At 42.8% G+C, this 25,457-nt stretch overlaps 1 protein-coding gene across 1 annotated transcript in view; it reads left to right on the plus strand.

Annotated features, from left to right (window-relative positions):
- LOC110516086 (glutamate receptor ionotropic, NMDA 2A-like) overlaps nt 1-25,457 on the plus strand; it is a 342,985-nt gene that overhangs the window by 225,966 nt on the left and 91,562 nt on the right. The window contains exons 3-4 of the mRNA XM_036972887.1: nt 8,810-8,976; nt 14,067-14,498. Coding sequence (XP_036828782.1) covers nt 8,810-8,976; nt 14,067-14,498 — 599 coding nt within the window. The remainder of the gene's footprint in view (nt 1-8,809; nt 8,977-14,066; nt 14,499-25,457) is intronic.

Genomic DNA, 25,457 nt, shown 5'->3' on the forward strand with positions numbered 1-25,457 from the left:
TAGGCCCTGTTTGTTATTCCTAGGAGAGGACTCAGATGATGACTGTAGAGGGAGTGAGAGAAGAGGAGAGAGATGGGAGAGGAGAGGAGAGGAGAGGAGAGGAGAGGAGGGGAGGGGGGGAGGGGAGAGGAGAGGAGAGGAGAGGAGAGGAGAGGAGAGGAGAGGAGAGGAGAGGAGAGGAGAGGAGAGGAGAGGAGAGGAGAGGAGAGGAGAGGAACTTTCCTCTGTATCTCTCCTTATCTTTCCTCTGTATCTCTTTGGTCCTTATCTTTCCTCTGTATCTCTCTGGTCCTTATATTTCCTCTGTATCTCTCTGGTCCTTATCTTTCCTCTGTATCTCTCTAGTCCTTATCTTTCCTCTGCATCTCTCTGGTCCTTATCTTTCCTCTGTATCTCTCCTTATCTTTCCCCTGTATCTCTCTGGTCCTTATCGTTCCTCTGTATCTGGTCCTTATCGTTCCTCTGTATCTCTCTAGTCCTTATCTTTCCTCTGTATCTCTCTGGTCCTTATATTTCCTCTGTATCTCTCTGGTCCTTATCTTTCCTCTGTATCTCTCTGGTCCTTATCTTTCCTCTGTATCTCTCCTTATCTTTCCTCTGTATCTCTCTGGTCCTTATCTTTCCTCTGTATCTCTCTGGTCCTTATCTTTCCTCTGTATCTCTCTGGTCCTTATCTTTCCTCTGTATCTCTCTGGTCCTTATCTTTCCTCTTTATCTCTCTGGTCCTTATCTTTCCTCCGTAACTCTCGTTTAGGAGGCTGTGTTATAGGGGAGAATGCATGTTTGCCCCTAATACCAGGGTGTGTGTGTGGTGTGTGTGGTGTGTGTGGTGTGTGTGGTGTGTGTGTGTGTGTGTGTGTGTGTGTGTGTGTGTGTGTGTGTGTGTGTGTGTGTGTGTGTGAGTTCCTGCAGGGTTGAGGTTTACAGGATGTGTGTCTGAGCCTATAGGAGCCCCAGGATAGGATTGTGTGTTAGTGTTGGCTGATCTTACTAGTCAACTGCACAACACACACACACACACTCAGATACACACACAGACAGACAGTCAGCTCTCTCGGCCATGCACAGGCCCCCGTTGTCCTCTGTTCAGCCCTGCTACTTTAATCTGGCTAAATTACCCTGGTCTGTGTGTCTATGTGTATGTGTATAGGGGGAGGGAGAACAGGAGAGAGAGATACATAGACATAGAAGGACAGAGAGGAGAGAGAATAGCGAGTCACTGTCTTGTGTTCATCTGTCACGCCTGGCAGCTGAATTCTACATCCCTCTTTTCTCGCTCTCTCTCCCTCCTCTCCCTCTCTCCTATCTCTCTCTCTCCCTCCTCTCCCTCCTCTCCCTCCTTCCTCTCCCTATCTCCTATCTCTCTCTCTCCCTCCTCTCCCTATCTCTCTCTCCCTCCTCTCTGCCTGCCTAATGTAACAGCGTCAGTGCATCAGTGCAGAAGACAGTACATGTGCCAGTAGTTCATTATAAATAGGACACATCGTTTTTCTCCTGTTGATCAGTTGTAACTTCATAGTAGAGGGAAGATGGAGGGAGGAAGTGGAGGAACAGGAAGTTGAGAAAGAGGAAGTTGAGGAAGTGGAGGAAGAGAGAAGGAAAGGAAGACAGGAGGAGGAGGAGGAAGACAGGAGGGAGAGGAAGAGAGGAGGAAGTGGAGGTGGAGGAAGATTAAGAGAGGAGGAAAGGAAGAAAGGAGGAAGATGAGGACAGGAGGAAGAGGAGGACAGGAGGAAGAGGAAGACAGGAGGAAGTGGTGGAAGAGGAGGACAGGAGGAAGAGAGGAGGAGGAAGAGGAAGACAGGAGAAAGTGGAGGAAGAGGAGGACAGGAGGAAGAGAAAGACAGTAGGAAGTCAGGAGGAAGTGGAGGAAGAGGAGGACAGGAGGAAGTGGAGGAAGAGGAGGAAGAGGAAGACAGGAGTAAGACAGGAGGAAGAGGAGGACAGGAGGAAGAAGAGGAAGAGGAGTAAGACAGGAGGAAGTGGAGGAAGTGGAGGAAGAGGAGGAAGAGGAGGAAGAGGAGGAAATGGAGGAAGAGGAAGACAGGAGTAAGACAGGAGGACGTGGAGGAAGAGGAGGACAGGAGGAAGTGGAGGAAGAGGAGGAAGAGGAAGACAGGAGTAAGACAGGAGGAAGTGGAGGAAGAGGAGGACAGGAGGAAGAAGAGGAAGAGGAGTAAGACAGGAGGAAGTGGAGGAAGTGGAGGAAGAGGAGGAAGAGGAGGAAGAGGAGGAAATGGAGGAAGAGGAAGACAGGAGTAAGACAGGAGGAAGTGGAGGAAGAGGAGGAAGAGGAAGACAGGAGTAAGACTGGAGTAAGTGGAGGAAGAGGAGGAAGAGGAAGACAGGAGTAAGACAGGAGGAAGTGGAGGAAGAGGAAGTGGAGGAAGAGGAGGAAAGGAAGTTATATTTTCTGGTGGTATTATTTGAGTCTCTGTTTTCTACTCAACATTTTTGATCAGAATCAGAAAATGTCCTCAAATCCTAAAAACATAGAAAACTCTGTTGGCACACACACACACACACACACACACACACACACACACACACACACACACACACACACACACACACACACACACACACACACACACACACACACACACACACACACACTCTCTGTGCAGACCAGTCAAGTTCTTCCACACCGATCTCAACAAGCCATTTCTGTATGGACCTCGCTTCGTGCACGGGGGGGGGGGGGGGGGGGGGTCATTGTCAATCTGAAACAGGAAAGGGGCTTATCCAAACTGTTGCCACTAAGTTGGAAGGTCAGAATCATCTAGAATGTCATTGTTTGTTGTAGCGTTAAGATTTACCCTTCACTGGAACTAAAGGAGCCCGAAACCATGAACAACAGCCCCAGACCATTATTCCTCCTCCACCAAACTTTACAGTTGGCACTATGCATTGGGGCAGGTAAATCAAATCAAATCAAACACTATGTGCACTATGCATTGGGGCAGGTTCTCCTGGCATCTGCCAAACCCAGATTCGTCAGTCGGGGACTGCCAGATGGTGTGATTCATCCCTCCAGAGAACGCGTTTCCACTGCTCCAGAGTCCAACGGCGACGAGCTCCAGATGACGCTTGGCGTTGCTCATGTTGATCTTAGGCTCGTGTGCTGCTGCTCGGCCATGAAAACCCATCTCATGAAGCTCCCGACGGTGTTGACCATCTTGTGTTGGCGTTGCTTCCAAGATTGGAAATTTGACGAACTGACTTGTTGGAAAGTTGGCTTTCCATAATAAGATAAGATGATGAGGACCATAGAGATACAGAGGAAAGAGTTGATGAGATGATGAGACGTTGAATGTCACTTTGGTTTTTCAGTACGGGCCATTCTACTGCCAATGTTTGTCTATGGAGATTGCATGACTGTGTGCTTGATTTATTGGCTGAAATAGAATCCACTAATTTGAAGGGGTGTCCACATACTGTGTACATACAGGCAGGCAGACTGACAGGCAGACTGACAGGCAGACTGACAGGCAGACTGACAGGCAGACAGACAGACAGGCAGACAGACAGGCAGACAGACAGGCAGACTGACAGGCAGACAGACAGGGAGACTCATAGGCAGACAGACAGACAGGCAGGCAGACAGACAGGGAGGCAGGCAGGCAGACAGACAGGCAGACTGACAGGCAGACTGACAGGCAGGCAGACTGACAGGCAGACTGACGGGCAGACAGACAGGCAGACTGACGGGCAGACTGACGGGCAGATTGACAGGCAGGCAGACAGGCAGACTGACAGGCAGACTGACAGACAGACTGACAGACAGACAGACAGGCAGACTGACAGGCAGGCAGACTGACTAACAGACAGACAGGCAGACAGGCAGACTGACAGGCAGGCAGACCGACTAACAGACAGACAGACTGACAGACTGACAGACAGACAGACATACTAACAGACAGATAGACATACAGACAGACAGACAGACAGACAGACACAAACGTATCACCTCTCCAAGGCCCTGCTGTCTGTCTTCTTCATCCCCCCCCCCCCCCCCCCCCCCCAAACACTTCTTATTTCTGATCACAACACCAACGACGCGTGAAAATGACTGTCACCTTTTACTGCTGAGAGAGAGAGAGAACACACACACACACACACACACACACACAGGTCACAGGGCAGGTGTCAAAGGAAGAAATATAGATATTTTCAACCCTGCAATGAGTTTCAAGGTTCCCACGTTACCGTGAATGTTACAGTGTTTTAAAATCACAGTTTTTTATTCATCTACTTTTGACGATGTCTTCGGGTAGAACTTTTTAAATGTTCATGTTTTTTCCCCGACAAAATCGTAGAAAATGTTCCGTCTTCACAAGGCTGTATGTAGACACTGGTATTGTAGATAATAAAAAATGAGGGCTTTGAAAAGCGGTGGACTTGCCCTTTAAACACGAATCAAAAGGATTGTTTCTTCTCTTTCTGCCTCTGTGGGATGCCTGCTGTTCTGCTGGGGGCTTCTCTTTCTGCCTCTGTGGGATGCCTGCTGTTCTGCTGGGGGCTTCTCTTTCTGCCTCTGTGGGATGCCTGCTGTTCTGCTGGGGGCTTCTCCTTCTGCCTCTGTGGGATGCCTGCTGTTCTGCTGGGGGCTTCTCTTTCTGCCTCTGTGGGATGCCTGCTGTTCTGCTGGGGGCTTCTCTTTCTGCCTCTGTGGGATGCCTGCTGTTCTGCTGGGGGCTTCTCTTTCTGCCTCTGTGGGATGCCTGCTGTTCTGCTGGGGGCTTCTCTTTCTGCCTCTGTGGGATGCCTGCTGTTCTGCTGGGGGCTTCTCTTTCTGCCTCTGTGGGATGCCTGCTGTTCTGCTGGGGGCTTCTCTTTCTGCCTCTGTGGGATGCCTGCTGTTCTGCTGGGGGCTTCTCTTTCTGCCTCTGTGGGATGCCTGCTGTTCTGCTGGGGGCTTCTCTTTCTGCCTCTGTGGGATGCCTGCTGTTCTGCTGGGGGCTTCTCTTTCTGCCTCTGTGGGATGCCTGCTGTTCTGCTGGGGGCTTCTCTTTCTGCCTCTGTGGGATGCCTGCTGTTCTGCTGGGGGCTTCTCTTTCTGCCTCTGTGGGATGCCTGCTGTTCTGCTGGGGGCTTCTCTTTCTGCCTCTGTGGGATGCCTGCTGTTCTGCTGGGGGCTTCTCTTTCTGCCTCTGTGGGATGCCTGCTGTTCTGCTGGGGGCTTCTCTTTCTGCCTCTGTGGGATGCCTGCTGTTCTGCTGGGGGCTTCTCTTTCTGCCTCTGTGGGATGCCTGCTGTTCTGCTGGGGGCTTCTCTTTCTGCCTCTGTGGGATGCCTGCTGTTCTGCTGGGGGCTTCTCTTTCTGCCTCTGTGGGATGCCTGCTGTTCTGCTGGGGGCTTCTCTTTCTGCCTCTGTGGGATGCCTGCTGTTCTGCTGGGGGCTTCTCTTTCTGCCTCTGTGGGATGCCTGCTGTTCTGCTGGGGGCTTCTCTTTCTGCCTCTGTGGGATGCCTGCTGTTCTGCTGGGGGCTTCTCTTTCTGCCTCTGTGGGATGCCTGCTGTTCTGCTGGGGGCTTCTCTTTCTGCCTCTGTGGGATGCCTGCTGTTCTGCTGGGGGCTTCTCTTTCTGCCTCTGTGGGATGCCTGCTGTTCTGCTGGGGGCTTCTCTTTCTGCCTCTGTGGGATGCCTGCTGTTCTGCTGGGGGCTTCTCTTTCTGCCTCTGTGGGATGCCTGCTGTTCTGCTGGGGGCTTCTCTTTCTGCCTCTGTGGGATGCCTGCTGTTCTGCTGGGGGCTTCTCTTTCTGCCTCTGTGGGATGCCTGCTGTTCTGCTGGGGGCTTCTCTTTCTGCCTCTGTGGGATGCCTGCTGTTCTGCTGGGGGCTTCTCTTTCTGCCTCTGTGGGATGCCTGCTGTTCTGCTGGGGGCTTCTCTTTCTGCCTCTGTGGGATGCCTGCTGTTCTACTGTGGGAATAACAGATTCTGCTCTGTCCCAGGCTCTGTGTTGTAACAAGTGGCTGAGGATATCTCCCAAATGTTCCCTATTCCCTATCAGGTACACTACTTTATACTACAGCCCTATTCCCTATATAGTGCACTACTTTATACTACAGCCCTATATAGTACACTACTTTATACTACAGCCCTATTCCCTATATAGTACACTACTTTATACTACAGCCCTATTCCCTATATAGTACACTACTTTATACTACAGCCCTATTCCCTATATAGTGCACTACTTTATACTACAGCCCTATTCCCTATATAGTACACTACTCTATACTACAGCCCTATTCACTATATAGTACACTACTTTATACTACAGCCCTATTCCCTATATAGTACACTACTTTATACTACAGCCCTATTCCCTATATAGTACACTACTTTATACTACAGCCCTATTCCCTATCAGGTGCACTACTTTATACTACAGCCCTATTCACTATATAGTACACTACTTTATACTACAGCCCTATATAGTACACTACTTTATACTACAGCCCTATTCCCTATATAGTGCACTACTCTATACTACAGCCCTATTCACTATATAGTACACTACTTTATACTACAGCCCTATATAGTACACTACTTTATACTACAGCCCTATTCACTATATAGTACACTACTTTATACTACAGCCCTATATAGTACACTACTTTATACTACAGCCCTATTCCCTATATAGTGCACTACTTTATACTACAGCCCTATTCCCTATATAGTGCACTACTTTATACTACAGCCCTATTCCCTATATAGTACACTACTTTATACTACAGCCCTATTCCCTATATAGTACACTACTCTATACTACAGCCCTATTCCCTATATAGTGCACTACTTTATACTACAGCCCTATTCCCTATATAGTGCACTACTCTATACTACAGTCCTATTCCCTATATAGTGCACTACTTTATACTACAGCCCTATTCCCTATATAGTACACTACTTTATACTACAGCCCTATTCCCCAATATAGTGCACTACTCTATACTACAGTCCTATTCCCTATATAGTGCACTACTTTATACTACAGCCCTATATAGTACACTACTTTATACTACAGCCCTATATAGTGCACTACTTTATACTACAGCCCTATTCCCTATATAGTGCACTACTTTATACTACAGCCCTATTCCCTATATAGTGGACTATAGCCCTATTCCCTATATAGTACACTACTTTATAGTACAGCCCTATTCCCTATATAGTACACTACTTTATACTGCCTTCCAACCAATGGGAACCTCCCCCAGAGAGGAGAGACAGGTTAAAAGTATTATTTGCGATGATGGGGGCAGCAACCTTAAAGAAGAAAGGGTCTAAACCATCTGACCCAGAGGGGTTTTTTGTGGTCTAGTTTCCGGAGCTCCTTTAGCACCTCGGACTCAGTGATTGCCTGCAGGGAGAAACTTTGTAGCAGGGCAGAGGGGAAAAGAGGGAGGAGCATCGGGGATAGTCGCATGAGAAGGGGTTAGGAGATGAGGAAGTGTTTGACGGGCAAGGAGGCATGGCTGAGTCAAATAGGCATCCTGACTTAATGAAGTGGTGATTAAAGAGCTCAGCCATGTGCTTCTTGTCAGTAACAACCACATCATCAACATTAAGGGACATGTGCTCCTTGTCAGTAACAACCACATCATCAACATTAAGGGACATGTGCTCCTTGTCAGTAACAACCACATCATCAACATTAAGGGACATGGGCAGCTGTGAGGAGGAGGGTTTATTCTCCAGGTCTTTAATCGTTTACCAGAACTTCTTGGGGTTAGACCCACAGAGAGAGAACTGCTCCTTAATTAAAGTAGCTAACTTTGGCCTTCCGGATAGCCTGAGTGCACTTATTTCTCATTTGCCTGAACGAGAGAACCAGTCGGCCTGAGAGTGCGTGTTTCGAGCCTTTCGCCAAATGCAATTCTTGAGGTGGAGTAACTCTGCAGGGTCACGGTCGAACCAGGGACTGAACCTGTTTTACATTCTAATGTGCCCTGGTCTAATTGACCATCTACTAGTTGTTAACACCTCATCAATGTACCCTGGTCTAATTGACCATCTAGTTCTATAACACCTCATCCATGTACCCTGGTCTAACTGACCATCAACTAGTTGTTAACACCTCATCCATGTACCCTGGTCTAATTGCCCATCTACTAGTTGTTTAAAACCTCATCAATGTACCCTGGTCTAATTGACCATCTAGTTCTATAACACCTCATCAATGTACCCTGGTCTAATTGACCATCTAGTTCTATAACACCTCATCAATGTACCCTGGTCCAATTGACCATCTAGTTGTTAACACCTCATCCATGTGCCCTGGTCTAATTGACCATCTTCTCGTTGTTAACACCTCATCCATGTACCCTGGTCTAATTGACCATCTAGTTCTATAACACCTCATCCATGTACCCTGGTCTAATTGACCATCTACTAGTTGTGTATCTGTATAACTGTAGCTGTGGGCTCTCCTGTAGCAGACAGACTGACATCTGGTTGAAGTAGGACGTAGGTTTGACATTGTTCATTCTGAACTCTTTATTCTGGTAGTGGTCCAATAGGCACACTCCCTCTCTCTTCTCTCTCTCTCTCTCTCTCTTCCCACTCTCTTCTCTCTCTCTTCCCTCTCTCTTCTCTCTCTCTCTCTCTCTCTCTCTCTCTCTCTCTCTCTCTCTCTCTCTCTCTCTCTCTCTCTCTCTCGCTCTTCTCTCTCTCTTCTTTCTCTTATCTCTCTCTCTCTCTTCTCTCTCTCTCTCTCTCTCTCTCTCTCTCTCTCTCCTCTCTCTCTATCAGGATGATATATAACTCTCTCTTCTCTCTCTCTTCTCTCTCCATCAGGACGACAAGTCAACGTTTTTCCAGTTCGGAGCTTCCATCCAGCAGGAGGCGCTGTTGATGTTGAGCATCATGGAGGAGTACGACTGGCACATCTTTTCCATAGTCACCTCCAAGTTCCCCGGATACCAGGAGTTTATCAACGTCCTCAAGAGCACCGTGGACAACAGGTACACATTAGCATGTAGCGTTATATATAATACACATTAGCATGTAGCATTATATGTAATACACATTAGCATGTAGCATTATATATAATACACATTCGCATGTAGCATTCTATATAATACACATTAGCATGTAGCATTATATATAATATGCATTAGCATGTAGCATTATATATAATATACATTAGCATGTAGTATTATATATAATACGTATAAGCATGTAGCAATATATATAATATACATTAGCATGTAGCAATATATATAATATACATTAGCATGTAGCAATATATATAATACACGTTAGCATGTAGCATTATATATAATACACGTTAGCATGTAGCAATATATATAATATACATTTACAAATACTGTAATAATATATATTATATACATTAACATATGTCATTATATATAATATGCATTCGAATATACTGTAGGAATATATATTACATACATTAACATGTTAATTATATATAATACACATGAACATATGTCAATTTATATAATACACAAGAACATATGTCAATTTATATAATACACAAGAACATATGTCAATTTATATAATACACAAGAACATATGTCAATTTATATAATATACATTGACATATAATGTAGGATTATATATAATATACATTCATTTATGTCATTATATATAATATACATTATTGTTAGAATAATAGTAAGAGAGAATGATTTATTTCAGCTTTTATTTCTTTCATCACATTCCCAGTGGGTCAGAAGTTAACATTCACTCGATTAGTATTTGGTAGCATTGCCTTTAAATTGTTTAACTTGGGTCAAACGTTTCGGGTAGTCTTCCACAAGCTTCCCACAATAAATTGGGTGAATTTTGACCCATTCCTCCTGACAAAGCTGGCGTAACTGAGTCAGATTTGTAGGCCTCCTTGCTCGCACACGCTTTTTCAGTTCTGCCCACACATTTTCTATAGGTTTGAGGTCAGGGCTTTGTGATGTCCACTCCAATACCTTGACTTTGTTGTCCTTAAGCCATTTTGCCACAACTTTGGAAGTATGCTTGGGGTCATTGTCCATTTGGAAGACCTATTTGCGACCAAGCTTTAACTTCCTGTCTGATGTCTTGAGATGTTGCTTCAATATATCCACATAATTTTCCCTCCTCATGAAGCCATCTATTTTGTAAAGTGCACCAGTCCCTCCTGCAGCAAAGCACCCCCACAACGTGATGCTGCCACCCCCGTGCTTCACGGTTGGGATGGTGTTCTTCGGCTTGCAAGCCTCTCCCTTTTTCCTCCAAACATAACAATGGTCATTATGGCCAATCAGTTCTATTTTGTTTCATCAGATCAGAGGACATTTCTCCAAAAAGTACGATCTTTGTACCCATGTGCAATTGCAAACCATAGTCAGGGTTTTGTAGGCAGTTTTGGAGCAGTGGCTTTTTCCAAAAGTACATTCATCTCAAGGAGACAGAACCTTCCTGAGCGGTATGACAGCAGCGTGGTCCCATGGTGTTTATACTTGCGTACTATAGTTTGTACAGATGAACGTGGTACCTTCAGGTGTTTGAAAATTGCTCCCAAGGATGAACCAGACTTGTGGAAGTCTACAATGTTTTTGTGGTTTTGGCTGATTTCTTTTGATTTTCCAATGATGTCACGCAAAGAGGCAGTTTGAAGGTAGGCTTTGAAATACATCCACCGGTACACCTGCAATTAACTCAAATGATGTCAATTAGCCTATCAGAAGCTTCTAAAGCCATGACATAATATTCTGCAATTTTCCAAGCTGTTTAAAGGCACAGTCAACTTAGTGTATGTAAACTTCTGACCCACTGGAATTGTGATACAGTGAATTATAAGTGAAATAATCTGTCTGTAAACTATTGTTGGAAAAACGTCTTGTGTCATGCACAAAGTATGCCAAAACTATAGTTTGGTAACAATACATCTGTGAGGTGGTTGAAAAACAAGTTCTAATGACTCCAACCTAAGTGTATTTAAACTTCTGACTTCAACTGTACATTAACAGTATAATATATACATTAACATATAGAATTATATATAATTTACATTAACATATAGGATTATATACAGTATAATATATACATTAACATATAGGATTATATATAATATACATTAACATATAGGATTATATATAATTTACATTAACATATAGGATTATATACAGTATAATATATACATTAACATATAGAATTATATATAATATACATTAACATATAGGATTATATACAGTATAATATATACATTAACATATAGGATTATATATAATATACATTAACATATAGGATTATATATAATATACATTAACATATAGGATTATATATAATATACATTAACATATAGGATTATATATAATATACATTAACATATAGGATTATATATAATTTACATTAACATATAGGATTATATACAGTATAATATATACATTAACATATAGAATTATATATAATATACATTAACATATAGGATTATATACAGTATAATATATACATTAACATATAGGATTATATATAATATACATTAACATATAGGATTATATATAATATACATTAACATATAGGATTATATATAATATACATTAACATATAGGATTATATATAATATACATTAACATATAGGATTATATATAATTTACATTAACATATAGGATTATATACAGTATAATATATACATTAACATATAGAATTATATATAATATACATTAACATATAGGATTATATACAGTATAATATATACATTAACATATAGGATTATATATAATATACATTAACATATAGAATTATATATAATATACATTAACATATAGGATTATATATAATATACATTAACATATAGGATTATATATAATATACATTAACAGTATAATATATACATTAACATATAGAATTATATATAATATACATTAACATATAGGATTATATACAGTATAATATATACATTAACATATAGGATTATATATAATATACATTAACATATAGGATTATATATAATATACATTAACATATAGGATTATATATAATATACATTAACATATAGGATTATATATAATATACATTAACATATAGGATTATATATAATATACATTAACATATAGGATAATATATAATATACATTAACATATAGGATTATATATAATATACATTAACATATAGGATTATATATAATTTACATTAACATATAGGATTATATACAGTATAATATATACATTAACATATAGAATTATATATAATATACATTAACATATAGGATTATATACAGTATAATATATACATTAACATATAGGATTATATATAATATACATTAACATATAGGATTATATATAATATACATTAACATATAGGATTATATATAATATACATTAACATATAGGATTATATATAATATACATTAACATATAGGATTATATACAATATACATTAACATATAGGATTATATACAGTATAATATATACATTAACATATAGGATTATATATAATATACATTAACATATAGGATTATATATAATATACATTAACATATAGGATTATATACAATATACATTAACATATAGGATTATATACAGTATAATATATACATTAACATATAGGATTATATATAATATACATTAACATATAGGAAGATATATATAATATACATTAACATGTAGGATTATATATAATATACATTAACATATAGGATTATATACAGTATAATATACATTAACATATAGGATTATATATAATATACATTAACATATAGGATTATATATAATATACATTAACATATAGGATTATATACAGTATAATATATACATTAACATATAGGATTATATATAATATACATTAACATGTAGGATTATATATAATATACATTAACATATAGGATTATATATAATATACATTAACATATAGGATTATATACAATATACATTAACATATAGGATTATATACAGTATAATATATACATTAACATATAGGATTATATATAATATACATTAACATATAGGAAGATATATATAATATACATTAACATGTAGGATTATATATAATATACATTAACATATAGGATTATATACAGTATAATATATACATTAACATATAGGATTATATATAATATACATTAACATGTAGGATTATATATAATATACATTAACATATAGGATTATATATAATATACATTAACATATAGGATTATATACAGTATAATATATACATTAACATATAGGATTATATATAATATACATTAACATATAGGATTATATATAATATACATTAACATATAGGATTATATACAATATACATTAACATATAGGATTATATACAGTATAATATATACATTAACATATAGGATTATATATAATATACATTAACATATAGGATTATATATAATATACATTAACATATAGGATTATATATAATATACATTAACATATAGGATTATATATAATATACATTAACATATAGGATTATATACAATATACATTAACATATAGGATTATATATAATATACATTAACATATAGGATTATATACAGTATAATATATACATTAACATATAGGATTATATATAATATACATTAACATATAGGATTATATATAATATACATTAACATATAGGATTATATATAATATACATTAACATATAGGATTATATACAGTATAATATATACATTAACATATAGGATTATATATAATATACATTAACATGTAGGATTATATATAATATACATTAACATATAGGATTAAATATAATATACATTAACATATAGGATTATGTATAATATACATTAACATATAGGATTATATATAATATACATTAACATATAGGATTATATACAGTATAATATATACATTAACATATAGGATTATATATAATATACATTAACAGGTGTCAATCATAACGTTAGATGGGGTTTTAACTGATTGTCCCCTCCCTCTCTCCATCTCTCTCCAACTCTCTCCATCTCTCCATCTCTCTCTCATCTCTCCATCTCATCTCTCCATCTCTCTCTCCATCTCTCTCTCCATCTCTCTCTCCATCTATCTCCATCTCTCTCTCCATCTATCTCCATCTCATCTCTCAATCTCATCTCTGCATCTCTCTCCACCTATAGTTTTGTAGGCTGGGACCTGCAGCACATCATAACATTAGATGCTGTGGAGGAAGACAGTAAGAGTCAGATCATGTTGAAGAAGGTCCAATCCCCGGTGGTTCTGTTGTACTGCTCTAAAGACGAGGGAGTCTTTATCCTGGAGGAGGCTCGCTCCCTGGGCCTCACCGGGTTCGGATACATCTGGATCGTCTCCAGCCTGACCTCCGGCACCACCGAGACGGTACCCGAGGAGTTCCCCTCGGGCATGGTGTCCGTCTCCTCTGAGGACTGGGACTACCCTCTGGAGGCGCGGGTGAGGGACGGGCTGGGCATCATCACGTCCGCTGCCTCCGCCATGCTGGAGGAGTACGGCGAAATACCTGAAGCGAGGACTTCCTGTTACGGGACACAGCCGGAGAAGCCTTCCAAGGTTCCTCCTCTCGCTCTGCACAAGTAAGACATGGAGACGGTGTGTGCGTGTGTGTGTGCGTGTGTGTGTGTGTGTGTGTGTGTGTGTGTGTGTGGGTGTGGGTGTGTGTGTGAATTGCTGTTACCTGCTTTCTCATGGTACTAGTTTGTCTCCTAACTGCCTAGCAACTTGTTCCCGAGACAGGCAACGTGTTCTGTACTGAGACAGAGACAGAGACAGAGAGAGACAGATACAGAGAGAGAGAGAGAGAGAGACAGAGAGAGAGCGAGAGAGAGAATGGAGGAAGAGGAGAGGACAGAGAGAGAGAGAGAGAGGGAGAGAGAGAGAGAATGGAGGAAGAGGAGAGGACAGAGATAGAGAGAGAGCGAGAGAGAATGGAGGAAGAGGAGAGGACAGAGAGAGAGAGGGACCACCTGGTCTAGTGATCTCCAAATCTAAAGGAGGGCTTGATGAGCCATCTCTCCTCTCTCTTTCTGTTCAACTCCTCTTCTCTCATCCTGTCTTCACTCAGCTCACAGCAGGGGGAGTTGATGCAGGTCCTGCCAGGTGTGTGTGTGTGTGTGTGTGTGTGTGTGTGTGTGTGTGTGTGTGTGTGTGTGTGTGTGTGCCAGCCCAGGGTCTGCCCACCCATCTGCCTGACGAGGGAGTCGGCGGAGAGGGGAGAGAGAGGGGTGTGAGGACGAGGGAGGATGGAAAGAGCAGGAATAGTAGAACAGAGTCGTGAGAAAAGAGGACAGGAAGTAGACTACAGCTGTGAGGGATAGGCAGAACAGAATCTGGAAGAGAGAGAAGCAGAATATAGTCTGGAAGAGAGAGAAACAGAACAGAACAGAACAGAGGAGAGGAGAGGAGAGGAGAGGAGAGGAGAGGACAATGAGTTTGAGAAGAGAGAGGAGGAGGAGGAGAGAAGGGGAGAGGAGATTGAGTTTGCGAAAAGAGAGGAGAGGAGAGAAGAGTAGAGGAGACTGAGTTTTAGAAGAGAGAGGAGGAGAGAGAAGAGGAGAGGATATTGAGAAGAGAGAGAAGGAGGGAGAGAAGAGGAGAGGTGATTGAGTTTGAGAAGAGAGGGATGGATCGATGGAGGAGGAAAGAGAAGAGGAGATTGCGTTTGAGAAGAGAGGGATGGAGGAGGAAAGAGAAGAGGATAGGAGAGAGAGAGGAGGAGAGAAGAGAGTTCATGTTGTCCAGTCTAGTCCCATCTCTCTAGGGTTAGATGGTAGTACTATGTGTTGTCCAGTCCCATCTCTCTAGGGTTAGATGGTAGTACTATGTGTTGTCCAGTCCAGTCCCATCTCTCTGGGGTTAGATGGTAGTACTATGTGTTGTCCAGTCCAATCTCTCTAGGGTTAGATGGTAGTACTATGTGTTGTCCAGTCCCATCTCTCTAGGGTTAGATGGTAGTACTATGTGTTGTCCAGTCCAGTCCCATCTCTCTGGGGTTAGATGGTAGGACTATGTGTTGTCCAGTCCAGTCCCATCTCTCTAGGGTTAGATGGTAGTACTATGTGTTGTCCAGTACAGTCCCATCTCTCTAGGGTCAGATGGTAGTACTATGTGTTGTCCAGTCCCATCTCTCTAGGGTTAGATGGTAGTACTATGTGTTGTCTAGTCCCATCTCTCTAGGGTTAGATGGTAGTACTATGTGTTGTCTAGTCCCATCTCTCTAGGGTTAGATGGTAGTACTATGTGTTGTCCAGTCCAGTCCCATCTCTCTAAGGTTAGATGGTAGTACTATGTGTTGTCTAGTCCCATCTCTCTAGGGTTAGATGGTAGTACTATGTGTTGTCTAGTCCAGTCCCATCTCTCTAGGGTTAGATGGTAGTACTATGTGTTGTCCAGTCCAGTCCCATCTCTCTAGGGTTAGATGGTAGTACTATGTGTTGTCTAGTCCCATCTCTCTAGAGTTAGATGGTAGTACTATGTGTTGTCTAGTCCAGTCCCATCTCTCTAGGGTTAGATGGTAGTACTATGTGTTGTCCAGTACAGTCCCATCTCTCTAGGGTCAGATGGTAGTACTATGTGTTGTCCAGTCCCATCTCTCTAGGGTTAGATGGTAGTACTATGTGTTGTCTAGTCCCATCTCTCTAGGGTTAGATGGTAGTACTATGTGTTGTCTAGTCCCATCTCTCTAGGGTTAGATGGTAGTACTATGTGTTGTCCAGTCCAGTCCCATCTCTCTAAGGTTAGATGGTAGCACTATGTGTTGTCTAGTCCCATCTCTCTAGGGTTAGATGGTAGTACTATGTGTTGTCTAGTCCAGTCCCATCTCTCTAGGGTTAGATGGTAGTACTATGTGTTGTCCAGTCCAGTCCCATCTCTCTAGGGTTAGATGGTAGTACTATGTGTTGTCTAGTCCCATCTCTCTAGAGTTAGATGGTAGTACTATGTGTTGTCTAGTCCAGTCCCATCTCTCTAGGGTTAGATGGTAGTACTATGTGTTGTCCAGTCCAGTCCCATCTCTCTAGGGTTAGATGGTAGTACTATGTGTTGTCTAGTCCCATCTCTCTAGGGTTAGATGGTAGTACTATGTGTTGTCTAGTCCAGTCCCATCTCTCTAGGGTTAGATGGTAGTACTATGTGTTGTCCAGTCCCATCTCTCTAGGGTTAGATGGTAGTACTATGTGTTGTCCAGTCCCATCTCTCTAGGGTTCGATGGTAGTACTATGTATTGTCCAGTCCCATCTCTCTAGGGTTAGATGGTAGTACTATGTGTTGTCCAGTCCCATCTCTCTAGGGTTAGATGGTAGTACTATGTGTTGTCTAGTCCAGTCCCATCTCTCCAGGGTTAGATGTTAGTACTATGTCTTGTCTAGTCCAGTCCCATCTCTCTAGGGTTAGATGGTAGTACTATGTGTTGTCCAGTCCAGTCCCATCTCTCTAGGGTTATATGGTAGTACTATGTGTTGTCTAGTCCCATCTCTCTAGGGTTAGATGGTAGTACTATGTGTTGTCTAGTCCAGTCCCATCTCTCTAGGGTTAGATGGTAGTACTATGTGTTGTCCAGTCCCATCTCTCTAGGGTTAGATGGTAGTACTATGTGTTGTCCAGTCCCATCTCTCTAGGGTTAGATGGTAGTACTATGTGTTGTCTAGTCCCATCTCTCTAGGGTTAGATGGTAGTACTATGTGTTGTCCAGTCCAGTCCCATCTCTCTAGGGTTAGATGGTAGTACTATGTGTTGTCTAGTCCCATCTCTCTAGGGTTAGATGGTAGTACTATGTGTTGTCTAGTCCAGTCCCATCTCTCTAGGGTTAGATGGTAGTACTATGTGTTGTCCAGTCCCATCTCTCTAGGGTTAGATGGTACTACTATGTGGTGAAGCTGTACAATCCCATCTCTCTACTGTACAGCCAGCTGACCTATTTCCCAGCATGCCTATCAGCCCGAGGTGGTTTCACAGATGATGGCGGGACACAGATGGTGCTGTTGCGGGTCAGAGACCTCAGCCAATAGGAGGACAGGTCCAGGACACGGTGTGACCTGATTGGCTGGGTTAGGTCAGAGAATGTAGCCAAGGCAGTTAGATCACATGAGATGTCAGGGGAGAGGAGAAAGACCACTGGCGAGAGGGAGGGAGGGAGGGAGGGAGGGAGGGAAGGAAGGAAGGAAGGTAGTGAGGGAGGGAGAGAGAGAGAGAGAGAGAGGGAGGGAGGGAGAGGGAGGGAAGAAGAGAGAGGGGGAAGGTAGTGAGGGAGCGAGAGAGCGAGGGAGAGAGAGGGAGAGAGGGAGGGAGAGAGGGGGAAGAAGGGAGAGAAGGAGAGAGAGAGGGGGAAGGAGGGAGAGAGAGTGGGAAGGTAGTGAGGGAGGGAGAGAGGGAGAGAGGGAGAGGGAGAGGGAGAGAGAGAGAGAGAGAGAGAGAGAGAGAGGAGGGGTGAGGGAGTGGGAAGGTAGTGAGGGAGGGAGAGGGAGTGGGAAGGTAGTGAGGGAGGGAGAGGGAGTGGGAAGGTAGTGAGAGAGAGGGAGTGGGAAAGTAGTGAGGGAGTGAGAGAGAGTGGGAAGGTAGTGAGGGAGAGAGGGGGAGGGAGTGGGAAGGTAGTGAGGTAGGGAGGGAGAGGGAGTTGGAAGGTAGTGAGGGAGGGAGAGAGAATGGGAAGGTAGTGAGGGAGAGAGGGGGAGGGAGTGGGAAGGTAGTGAGGTAGGGAGGGAGAGGGAGTTGGAAGGTAGTGAGGGAGCGAAGGAGAGAGAAGCAGCTGCAGCCTGGTCTATAGGGAGTGGAGTTCATGCAGTGTGTGAATGTGTGAATGTGTCTGTTGAACAGGGGAGTCTCAGTATTGTGTAGTAAGAGACCTGCTGTTAACTCACACTAGACTGACTTGTTACTTATCATCCCATCTGATTACATAGTAGCTGTCTTGTCTGCATCGAACTGAGGAGCTAGCTAACTAGGCTAACAGAGCCATAACATTACTACACTTCTCACCTAGCTAACTAGGCTAACATTACTGCACTTCTCACCTAGCTAACTAGGCTAACAGAGCCATAACATAACTACACTTCTCACCTAGCTAACTAGGCTAACGGAGCCATAACATTACTACACTTCTCACCTAGCTAACTAGGCTAACATTACTGCACTTCTCACCTAGCTAACTAGGCTAACATTACTGCACTTCTCACTTAGCTAACTAGGCTAACGGAGCCATAGCATTACTGCACTTCTCACCTAGCTAACTAGGCTAACATTATTGCACTTCTCACCTAGCTAACTAGGCTAACATTACTGCACTTCTCACCTAGCTAACTAGGCTAACGGAGCCATAACATTACTGCACTTCTCACCTAGCTAACTAGGCTAACATTATTGCACTTCTCACCTAGCTAACTAGGCTAACATTACTGCACTTCTCACCTAGCTAACTAGGCTAACGGAGCCATAACATTACTGCACTTCTCACCTAGCTAACTAGGCTAACATTATTGCACTTCTCACCTAGCTAACTAGGCTAACATTACTGCACTTCTCACCTAGCTAACTAGGCTAACGGAGCCATAACATTACTGCACTTCTCACCTAGCTAACTAGGCTAACATTACTGCACTTCTCACCTAGCTAACTAGGCTAACGGAGCCATAACATTACTGCACTTCTCACCTAGCTAACTAGGCTAACGGAGCCATAACATTACTACACTTCTCACCTAGCTAACTAGGCTAACATTATTGCACTTCTCACCTAGCTAACTAGGCTAACATTACTGCACTTATCACCTAGCTAACTAGGCTAACGGAGCCATAACATTACTGCACTTCTCACCTAGCTAACTAGGCTAACATTACTGCACTTCTCACCTAGCTAACTAGGCTAACAGAGCCATAACATTACTGCACTTCTCACCTAGCTAACTAGGCTAACGGAGCCATAACATTACTACACTTCTCACCTAGCTAACTAGGCTAACATTACTGCACTTCTCACCTAGCTAACTAGGCTAACGGAGCCATAACATTACTGCACTTCTCACCTAGCTAACTAGGCTAACGGAGCCATAACATTACTACACTTCTCACCTAGCTAACTAGGCTAACATTACTGCACTTCTCACCTAGCTAACTAGGCTAACGGAGCCATAACATTACTACACTTCTCACCTAGCTAACTAGGCTAACGGAGCCATAACATTACTACACTTCTCACCTAGCTAACTAGGCTAACATTACTGCACTTCTCACCTAGCTAACTAGGCTAACGGAGCCATAACATTACTACACTTCTCACCTAGCTAACTAGGCTAACGGAGCCATAACATTACTACACTTCTCACCTAGCTAACTAGGCTAACATTACTGCACTTCTCACCTAGCTAACTAGGCTAACGGAGCCATAACATTACTACACTTCTCACCTAGCTAACTAGGCTAACGGAGCCATAACATTACTACACTTCTCACCTAGCTAACTAGGCTAACGGAGCCATAACATTACTACACTTCTCACCTAGCTAACTAGGCTAACATTACTACACTTCTCACCTAGCTCACCACGCAAAAAAAAATGTTTTTTTTTATTTACTAGACAAGTCAATTAATTACAAAATCTTATTTAGAATGACGGGCTACTCAGGCAAAACCCAGACGACGCTGTGCCAATTGTGCGCCGCCCTATGGTACTCCCACTCCCAAGCCTGTAGTGATTCACCCTTGGATTCGAACCGGGGTCTGTAGTGATGCCTCTAGCTCTGAGATGCAGTGCCTTAGACCGCTGCGCCCCTCGGGATCCCTAACGGAGGCGTAAGGTTACTGCTCTCCTCACCATGCTTCAGTTAAATACACATAGCACCTCCATTCAGCCTAAATAACAGCCTTCCTGTTGCCTTCTGACTCGTTATCAGATTCCAGCCTAAATAACAGCCTTCCTGTTGACTTCTGACTCATTATCAGATTCCAGCCTAAATAACAGCCTTCCTGTTGACTTCTGACTCATTATCAGATTCCAGCCTAAATAACAGCCTTCCTGTTGACTTCTGACTCATTATCAGATTCTAGCCTAAATAACAGCCTTCCTGTTGACTTCTGACTCATTATCAGATTCTAGCCTAAATAACAGCCTTCCTGTTGACTTCTGACTCGTTATCAGATTCCAGCCTAAATAACAGCCTTCCTGTTGCCTTCTGACTCAGTATCAGATTCCAGCCTAAATAACAGCCTTCCTGTTGACTTCTGACTCGTTATCAGATTCCAGCCTAAATAACAGCCTTCCTGTTGCCTTCTGACTCATTATCAGATTCTAGCCTAAATAACAGCCTTCCTGTTGCCTTCTGACTCATTATCAGATTCCAGCCTAAATAACAGCCTTCCTGTTGACTTCTGACTCATTATCAGATTCCAGCCTAAATAACAGCCTTCCTGTTGACTTCTGACTCATTATCAGATTCTAGCCTAAATAACAGCCTTCCTGTTGACTTCTGACTCATTATCAGATTCTAGCCTAAATAACAGCCTTCCTGTTGACTTCTGACTCGTTATCAGATTCCAGCCTAAATAACAGCCTTCCTGTTGACTTCTGACTCATTATCAGATTCCAGCCTAAATAACAGCCTTCCTGTTGACTTCTGACTCGTTATCAGATTCCAGCCTAAATAACAGCCTTCCTGTTGACTTCTGACTCGTTATCAGATTCCAGCCTAAATAACAGCCTTCCTGTTGACTTCTGACTCATTATAAGATTCTAGCCTAAATAACAGCCTTCCGACTCATTATCAGATTCCAGCCTAAATAACAGCCTTCCTGTTGACTTCTGACTCATTATCAGATTCCAGCCTAAATAACAGCCTTCCTGTTGACTTCTGACTCGTTATCAGATTCCAGCCTAAATAACAGCCTTCCTGTTGACTTCTGACTCGTTATCAGATTCCAGCCTAAATAACAGCCTTCCTGTTGACTTCTGACTCATTATAAGATTCTAGCCTAAATAACAGCCTTCCGACTCATTATCAGATTCCAGCCTAAATAACAGCCTTCCTGTTGACTTCTGACTCAGTATCAGATTCCAGCCTAAATAACAGCCTTCCTGTTGACTTCTGACTCATTATCAGATTCTAGCCTAAATAACAGCCTTCCTGTTGACTTCTGACTCATTATCAGATTCCAGCCTAAATAACAGCCTTCCTGTTGACTTCTGACTCAGTATCAGATTCCAGCCTAAATAACAGCCTTCCTGTTGACTTCTGACTCATTATCAGATTCTAGCCTAAATAACAGCCTTCCTGTTGACTTCTGACTCATTATCAGATTCCAGCCTAAATAACAGCCTTCCTGTTGACTTCTGACTCATTATCAGATTCCAGCCTAAATAACAGCCTTCCGACTCATTATCAGATTCCAGCCTAAATAACAGCCTTCCTGTTGACTTCTGACTCATTATCAGATTCCAGCCTAAATAACAGCCTTCCTGTTGACTTCTGACTCATTATCAGATTCCAGCCTAAATAACAGCCTTCCGACTCATTATCAGATTCCAGCCTAAATAACAGCCTTCCTGTTGACTTCTGACTCATTATCAGATTCCAGCCTAAATAACAGCCTTCCTGTTGACTTCTGACTCATTATCAGATTCTAGCCTAAATAACAGCCTTCCTGTTGACTTCTGACTCATTATCAGATTCTAGCCTAAATAACAGCCTTCCTGTTGCCTTCTGACTCATTATCAGATTCCAGCCTAAATAACAGCCTTCCTGTTGACTTCTGACTCATTATCAGATTCCAGCCTAAATAACAGCCTTCCTGTTGACTTCTGACTCATTATCAGATTCCAGCCTAAATAACAGCCTTCCTGTTGACTTCTGACTCATTATCAGATTCCAGCCTAAATAACAGCCTTCCTGTTGACTTCTGACTCATTATCAGATTCCAGCCTAAATAACAGCCTTCCTGTTGACTTCTGACTCATTATCAGATTCCAGCCTAAATAACAGCCTTCCTGTTGACTTCTGACTCATTATCAGATTCCAGCCTAAATAACAGCCTTCCTGTTGACTTCTGACTCATTATCAGATTCCAGCCTAAATAACAGCCTTCCTGTTGACTTCTGACTCGTTATCAGATTCCAGCCTAAATAACAGCCTTCCTGTTGCCTTCTGACTCATTATCAGATTCCAGCCTAAATAACAGCCTTCCTGTTGACTTCTGACTCGTTATCAGATTCCAGCCTAAATAACAGCCTTCCTGTTGACTTCTGACTCATTATCAGATTCTAGCCTAAATAACAGCCTTCCTGTTGACTTCTGACTCATTATCAGATTCCAGCCTAAATAACAGCCTTCCTGTTGACTTCTGACTCGTTATCAGATTCCAGCCTAAATAACAGCCTTCCTGTTGACTTCTGACTCGTTATCAGATTCCAGCCTAAATAACAGCCTTCCTGTTGACTTCTGACTCATTATCAGATTCTAGCCTAAATAACAGCCTTCCTGTTGCCTTCTGACTCATTATCAGATTCCAGCCTAAATAACAGCCTTCCTGTTGACTTCTGACTCATTATCAGATTCTAGCCTAAATAACAGCCTTCCTGTTGACTTCTGACTCATTATCAGATTCTAGCCTAAATAACAGCCTTCCTGTTGTCTTCTGACTCAGTATCAGATTCCAGCCTAAATAACAGCCTTCCTGTTGACTTCTGACTCATTATCAGATTCTAGCCTATATCAAATGGATTTATTTGACTTTTTAAAACTATAGATATTGGAAAGGCTTGCGTCAGTAGCTTGTAGGCTGCGTGTGGAAGCCAGGAGACGACAGGTGATTTACAGCCAAATGTTCCTTGATGACAGGTTTACAACCCCTCACCTTACTGCACTGAGTACTGAATCTTAACACAATTTACACCTTGGAGAGAGAGAGAGAGAGAGAGAGAGAGAGAGAGAGAGAGAGAGAGAGAGAGAGAGAGAGAGAGAGAGAGAGAGAGAGAGAGAGAGAGAGAGAGAGAGAGAGAGAGAGAGAGAGAGAGAGAGAGAGAGAGAGAGAGAGAGAGAGAGAGAGAGAGAGAGAGAGAGAGAGAGAGAGAGAGAGAGAGAGAGAGAGAGAGAGAGAGAGAGAGAGAGAGAGAGAGAGAGAGAGAGAGAGAGAGAGAGAGAGAGAGAGAGAGAGAGAGAGAGAGTGTGTGGGAGTAGGACAGGTGTTAACAGACTTTAGCCCTCTTATTTCAGCGCAGGGGAACCAGAATTACCTGTCAACGTGAAAGGCGTAACACACACACACACACACACAAAACAAACAGGACACAGGATGATATCATAGTCTGGGTTTAGAACTGGCCTGTCCTCCTCCTCTGTTCATACCTCCTCCTCCTCCTCTGTTCATACCTCCTCCTCCTCCTCCTCATCCTCCTCTACTCTGTTCATACCTCCTTATCCTCCTCTACTCTGTTCATACCTCCTCCTCCCCCTCTGTTCATACCTCCTCCTCCTCCTCCTCTACTCTGTTCATACCTCCTCCTCCACTCTGTTCATACCTCCTCCTCCTCCTCCTCTACTTTACTCTGTTCATACCTCCTCCTCCTCCTCCTCTACTTTACTCTGTTCATACCTCCTCCTCCTCCTCCTCTACTCTGTTCATACCTCCTCCTCCACTCTGTTCATACCTCCTCCTCCTCCTCTGTTCATACCTCCTCCTCTGTTCATACCTCCTCCTCCTCCTCCTCCTCCTCATCCTCCTCTACTCTGTTCATGCCTCCTTATCCTCCTCTACTCTGTTCATACCTCCTCCTCCCCCTCTGTTCATACCTCCTCCTCCTCCTCCTCTACTCTGTTCATACCTCCTCCTCCACTCTGTTCATACCTCCTCCTCCTCCTCCTCTACTTTACTCTGTTCATACCTCCTCCTCCTCCTCCTCTACTTTACTCTGTTCATACCTCCTCCTCCTCCTCCTCCACTCTGTTCATACCTCCTCCTCCTCCTCCTCTACTTTACTCTGTTCATACCTCCTCCTCCTCCTCCTCTACTCTGTTCATACCTCCTCCTCCACTCTGTTCATACCTCCTCCTCCTCCTCTGTTCATACCTCCTCCTCCTCCTCCTCCTCCTCATCCTCCTCTACTCTGTTCATACCTCCTCCTCCCCCTCTGTTCATACCTCCTCCTCCTCCTCCTCTACTCTGTTCATACCTCCTCCTCCCCCTCTGTTCATACCTCCTCCTCCTCCTCCTCCTCCTCCTTTCTCCTTTACTCTGTCCATACCTCCTCCTTTCTCCTTTACTCTGTCCATACCTCCTCCTTTCTCCTTTACTCTGTCCATACCTCCTCCTTTCTCCTTTACTCTGTCCATACCTCCTCCTTTCTCCTTTACTCTGTCCATACCTCCTCCTTTCTCCTTTACTCCGTCCATACCTCCTCCTCGTCCTCTAGACTGTTCATACCTCCTCCTTTCTCCTTTACTCTGTCCATACCTCCTCCTTTCTCCTTTACTCTGTCCATACCTCCTCCTTTCTCCTTTACTCTGTCCATACCTCCTCCTTTCTCCTTTACTCTGTCCATACCTCCTCCTTTCTCCT

This window comes from Oncorhynchus mykiss, unplaced genomic scaffold, assembly GCF_013265735.2.
Source record: "Oncorhynchus mykiss isolate Arlee unplaced genomic scaffold, USDA_OmykA_1.1 un_scaffold_197, whole genome shotgun sequence".
In the NCBI taxonomy this organism is placed as follows: domain Eukaryota; kingdom Metazoa; phylum Chordata; class Actinopteri; order Salmoniformes; family Salmonidae; genus Oncorhynchus; species Oncorhynchus mykiss.